Genomic DNA, 6000 nt, shown 5'->3' with positions numbered 1-6000 from the left:
AAAGTTCCATCAGTTGAACGCCATCGACATGATGTCTATGTTCATGGATATCCAACCTCTGTCCACCTTTGTAGCAAGAGAAACCAACCCTTGTCTACTCTTCAGCAGAGGGAGAGAGAGAGAGAGAGAGAGAGAGAGAGAGAGAGAAAAGTTGGCCTGTGTCTCTGCCCTGTAGCGCAGCACAGCAGCCAGCTTCAATCTCCTAAAAGCATGCGTAAAGGAGATATTAGGCTGCCCCTGTAGCCTCAGTCGTACGGCCCGCCTGCAGCCCTTCCAGAAAGTCACCTGTGACCAGCAGCGCAGAGCTCCCTCAAGCTGTTTTTCCAGGCCTGAATTCAGCGCTGCCCGCCTACAGTCCTTCCAAAGGCAAGAGGAAGCGAGGAGCAGCCCTGCAACCAGCTTGTATGCCTTGTTTTCAGAAAAGCTTCCCTCTCTCATGCGCTGCCCGCCAGCCTTCCTCTTTCCCCAAAAAGCACACGTGGCCCCCAAAATAGCATAAGGGCCACGTTTTTCTTTAATGAAAGGCTTTTTAATCATTTCAAAGGTTTTTAAACCTTCAAAGCTAAAATCTCTTTGCCCCCTTTCACACATGGGGTTATCCACACATGGGCTTCCATCTTCACTCCCACCTGATGCCATTCACACTGTCCACCATGTCCCCGTGCACATCTGCATCTTGTCCAGAGAAAAACACAGGGTCGTGACAGCAGCCCCTTCCTTTTCGAACCGGAAAAGTTCCATCTGGACTGGCTGATGGCATTGGTAACTCAAAGATCTCCCAGCCACTGGGAATGATAAGACGGCCTGTGCCCGCAAGGTATGATCCACCATCTCATCGTCCCAAATAACACCAGGTGAGACACTCAGCAGGAAGGAGAAGACTATGGCACCAACATTGATGGGGTGGGCAGGGAGTGGTACAAGACCATGCAAACTCAAAGGGGTGCCTGGGTCTACTCTTAACACTCACTGGGAAGGAGAGACTACGGATGCCAAAATTGATGGGGTGGGAGGGCAGTGGTACAAGACCACGCAAACTCAAAGGGGTGCCTGGGTCTCCTTGAACACTCTGGCCTCCAGAGGGAGCCTCCTAAAGAATGCATAATCCAACGGGCAAACTCAGTCATGGGGGCCGAGAAGATACTCCACTGGGTTGCAGAAGCTCTGGTATGAGTGCCAACAGGTGGTCAGATGCTGAGTCCATATGGGTAGAGCGGGGTGGCTGGATTGGAGCTTAGGGGGCCCCTGGTCCTCGGGGGGAGAGGAAGTGCCGAGGGGCGAAGGATCTGGGGAGGGCAGGGGAGGTGGAGGTGGCAGCTGTCCAGAGGTGGGGGGGGGGGGGTGCTCCTCCTGGTGGGAGCCAGGACACTCCTCTCACTCGCACCGACCCTGGCGCTGGTGATGGTTGCCAGCTGGCTACCAGGCCTCCTGCCCCCCTCAGTGCTCACTCGTGCTGGGAGCCTGTCAAGCAGCCTCCTAGGGGAGGGGGGCTGTCGGTGAAGAATGCTGGGCAGGGGCTCCATCCCTGGAGTTGCAGTCGCCGAGTGGAGCGGCATCGCGGGCAAGATGGCCCGTCTGCCCCTTCCGATGAAACAGACCCGAAAGCACAAGGTACAGGACGCGGAGCGATGGAAGCCCTGCTTCATTAGCTATGAGACGGAGAGAGCTGAACGAGGGGACTCAATCACCTCTCCCAAGATGCGGCCAATCGCTGGTAGGAGCTCCATGTACTCCTTTGGGAGCCCAAGGAAGCAAACAGTAACTGGGAAAAGCCAGTGACACCTCCTTCAGAACATTCTGATGTGGAGCTCGATCCTTGTTCAGGTGGTGCAGGTTTTCTTTGCACCATGGCACCATGCTTCTGGACCCCTTGGCACCCGGGCCTCACCCGTTTTTCTGATTGGCGTGTCTGCTTGCCAGCTTTGGTACACCACTCAACCAACCCCGACTGAGTCCGCTTCCCAATGCCATTTTTTGCAAGCAGAACTTCAGCTTCTTGCCTCATCAGTCTGGCGGCCATGACCGTTGTCTGCAAATTCGTCAGCAGCAGACTACCAGCACGAGGGCAGATAATGGATCTCCAGCAGGGAAAACTAGTGGGAGAACACGGAAGAATCACTGATGTCCAGTTCCTGGGCAAGGGATCTATCAGGATTGAGTTTGATTGCCAAACTGGATCTCCTGCAGGGAGCACTAGTGGGAGAACACGGCAGAATCACTGATGTCCAGTTCCTGGGCAAGGGATATATCAGGATAAAGTCTGACTTGGCAGACCAGTGAAGATGTCATAAGGGGAAGAAGGCAGGAGCGGAGTCTGAAGAGCAGAGTCTGAAAGGCAGTGAAAAAGAAAAGGGAGACAGAGAGGGATTGACGCTGGGAAAGGGCGGGTGGAGCAGAGTGGCGGTGAATACAGGGAGGGGCGGGGGCAGGGCTACTGCTCAAGAGAATCTCGCTAGGACGGGCGCAAGGAGGGAAGCAAGCTAGGACCATTGCGCAAAAGGGGAAGATAGAGGAGGGAAAAGGGGGGAGGGGGCTGGTGGTGAGGGGGGCTGCTCAGGTAATGTGGGAGCTCCAGCTGCTTCGAAACCATCTGATTTTTGTTAGCAACCTATTGCTGCAAACGTTGTATATAATTGTTGCATTCACAAGCTAACAATGTCATCACCTGAATATTCTTCATACTTAACTCCAATTAAAATGAGGACTGTTTTTACCAGTCAAAAACCTTTTGAACAAATTGATGGTGAGAGTTTTTTTCAATCCAAACCAAAATTTTGAGGGTTCAGGTCAAATATAGGTTCCGAGTTTTAGGAAACTGGTCAATTTGCAATCTGGCCAAAACTGCAATATGCTTCTCCTGGTGTTCCCATAAAAAAGACAAACTCCTCACTTGTGATGATACATACATCACCTTAAGATGTTAGCCGCATTGATATGAAGTGGAACACAAAACCAGAGGTCTTCACAAGCTATTGTAACCTACATGCTCTTTAGTCTTGTTCAAGGTTATAGTCACCAGGGTCATTGAGGGTCTCAACTTTTTGATCCAGTTTCTTGACAGCGAATCCACGGATCCTCGTCTCCTCAGGAATAGATCTGTCGTTGTGGTTGACAGGTTCTAGTATCCAGCCAGCATTGTGGACACGCCAAGAGGACAGCTTAACCTGTGTACAGACACACCACTACAAGGATAAGGGACTCAATGAAGCTGCATGTTTATTTTAAATGAGTAGCACTCATGAGATGAGAAAAGGGGGGAAATAGACTTGGGGGGGGGGGGGGGGGGTTGATTTGTTGGGTTAGTAATGGTTTAGGTAGAGGCCAAGAACAACTTAATTTCCTTTGATTTAGAGAAACCACAATTGCACCAGAGCTTTCAAAGTAGCAAATCACCTTGGCATTTTTCACTGCACTAACTAAAAGAGCTCCATCTAGATTAAGGTTGTCCAAGAAAATGTGTTTTCCATCAAGCACAAGAGTAGACTTTTGGGAGACCGAACAGACGCCGCTAAGCTTCTGCTTGATATTGGAGAAAGTTAAACCCCATTCCGGACTCCATACAATTCGTGGCCAAACTTCTATCTGTTGGCCATTAAATGTTTCCACTTTAGGACCTCCAATCTCAACGCCTGCCTGCATACCAGAAGAAAGGCCATCTGAATGAAGAAAAAAATTAAAAACTCTACTCCAAATGTTGGCAGAATGATAAGGTAGCCATACATGGCGGAGTATGAGAGAATTCGCTCTATAGATAGCCATCTCTCCGGTGGTTGCACTGTGTGTAGGGTTACCTTTTGGGACCTGCTCATTGAGCATCACATGCTCACAAGTGTGAGTTGGTTCTAATGATCAATCTATATATTACTCTTCTAAAATTTATCAATAAGACCACACTAATATAAAAGCTTACATTGATATCCAGGACAATCCACATATTCAGTAAGCATGTCATCTGTGCAAATGCAAGAAAAACTTGTAATACCTTTGCAGCATCATGTGGGTTGTTTTTCACAGGGGCATATGCAAGCCAGGTATCCATGACCTGTCCACACAGAAACACGACACAAGTGCACACTCAACTTGTTTGCCTTGTAACCTTATCTTAAGTCATCCTTCCTTGAAATAAAGCATCTAAAAAAGTAATCCACCTAAGTTTGATAGCACTGCCATCCCACCCCTTCAATCTTCTATCACCTAGCCCCTCACAATCTACATGCTCAATGGGGCATGGCTCATCCTCCTCCTCACGTTCCGGTTTTTAGCTGTGTGATCTCGTAAGTTCTAATTCATCCAGTCGGATAAGTCTCTCCAAAGTTGGGATTTTCCTTGCAAAAGATAACTTATCAGAGCTCGGACTTCCGAGGAGGACAAGCTGAGGCCTGCTATGTCCCGCGGGCAACATTCGCTGCCCTCCTCCGCCCTTCTCTCTTTTTCCATCCTCTTTATATAAAGTCTATCTCAATTCTTTCTTTTTCGTTCCTCTCCTTGCCTCATGTTTTGAGGCATTTAGGTGAAGGAAATCCTCTACATCAATGCTTCAGAAGTACCATTTTAATGCCAGCCGCAGTGCTAGATGCAGGAAGATCCTACCAAGGGATGGCGAAGCAGGAGTCTCCATTTCACTGACCGCCTGTCTCTACCACACCTGGATTGGAACTTCGAAGTGCTAATGGCCCCAGAAAAACTCAGTTGATTATTCAACAAAAGTGTTGATTTCCTCAACTTCTACACCCCTAGCATTATCAGAGAAAGGGCCACTTGGATAAATGTGAGACACAACATTCCACAGGGAGGCTTGGTGGGTTGGGGAGGAATTCATCATGATCTAGGCATAGACAGAAAGGAGGGACGGTGGCATAGACAGGTAAGGATGGTTATCCCCTTGGCTGGGAGTGTGAGCGGCTGTCAAGGAGATCTTCTACATGCTATTCAAGAACAGCACATGTGGCATTGTACGGACTTCACCCACATCTTCAGACTTTTTCTTTCTCCCATTTGATCACTGTAGTCCCAGTCCCAACCTTGCCAAGATTGGCAGGTTCTACATTGATGAGTGAGCTATGGATCAAGGTGGACCTCTCAGTCTCCTTGCAAGAATCACTTTTCCAACCCGCACGAGTTCTCATCTATAGGAAACCCTTGGAATGGTTGACCGTTGCACATAGCAACCCTGCATGATACTAGACAGCCTCATACATGAACCGAAAGTGCAGGAGACAGTAGAGGCCATCTAGCCAGCATAATTAAAAAGCTGCTGAAGCTAGACTGATCATCACTGGCACCCTACTGAAAGCAATAGTGCAGCCTGCGAAGGAGCCTCACCTCCCTGTCATGTCTTCAGAAATAGACTCAAAACAGCCCTTGTGTAAGATATGGGAAGACAGCACTACTTTTGATGCTGTTGAATCCTCTTGGATTCAGCATAGGTACCATTCACAGGCAGCCTCCTTGCTCAAGCCAAAGACCAGGTCACCCAGGATTTCTTTGCAGCACCAGCCCAATTACTGGCATGATTGCCTCCACTGCCTACGCGAAACCCTCAATCGAAGACAATGCCTGAACATACAAAGAGGTTAAACTTAAACATGTGTTTGGTGCACTTCAAGAGTGTAAAGAGAGCTTGAGTGAGAACTTACAGTGAATCCAACTCTTGCTGAAGCACTGAGAGTACGAGGATAGTCTTGCATCATACACTCCAGCCTTGTAGAGGACTTGAATGCTGTTTTACTTTCATCTTTATACCTGCATCAGACTGTTTAAGAATCATCACCCAATTGAAGAAACCAACTCTACCTGCACTGAATAAACCAATTCTGTTGTCAGCTTGCACGCATCTCTGATCCACTCTCCAGTCTCAAGGCTTCTCACGGCTTTTAAGGGTTTTTGTAGGTTCTCTGAGGAGTATGAGCATATACCTAGCATGCTAAGCGGGAACTTAAGTACCCCTTCTTCTTTAGGTGGCATAAGTTATGGCAATGAGAAGTGGCAGCTGAAAGTGTA

General features: G+C 48.6%; 1 protein-coding gene across 1 annotated transcript in view; it reads right to left on the bottom strand.

Annotated features, from left to right (window-relative positions):
• Window positions 1-2659: 2659 nt before the first annotated feature.
• USP (UDP-sugar pyrophosphorylase) overlaps window positions 2660-6000 on the bottom strand; it is a 75046-nt gene continuing 71705 nt past the window's right edge. The window contains exons 12-16 of the mRNA XM_086824794.1: window positions 5637-5742; window positions 3983-4042; window positions 3721-3801; window positions 3394-3633; window positions 2660-3164 (exon numbers count right to left, since the gene is read on the bottom strand). Coding sequence (XP_086680920.1) covers window positions 2991-3164; window positions 3394-3633; window positions 3721-3801; window positions 3983-4042; window positions 5637-5742 — 661 coding nt within the window. The 3' untranslated portion in view covers window positions 2660-2990. The remainder of the gene's footprint in view (window positions 3165-3393; window positions 3634-3720; window positions 3802-3982; window positions 4043-5636; window positions 5743-6000) is intronic.

This window comes from Cibotium barometz, chromosome 31 (genome assembly GCF_041138505.1).
Source record: "Cibotium barometz isolate CiBa-2024 chromosome 31, ASM4113850v1, whole genome shotgun sequence".
Taxonomy (NCBI): domain Eukaryota; kingdom Viridiplantae; phylum Streptophyta; class Polypodiopsida; order Cyatheales; family Cibotiaceae; genus Cibotium; species Cibotium barometz.
The sequence above is the reverse complement of the archived record's forward strand: the minus strand, read 5'-3'. Positions and strand labels throughout refer to the sequence as shown.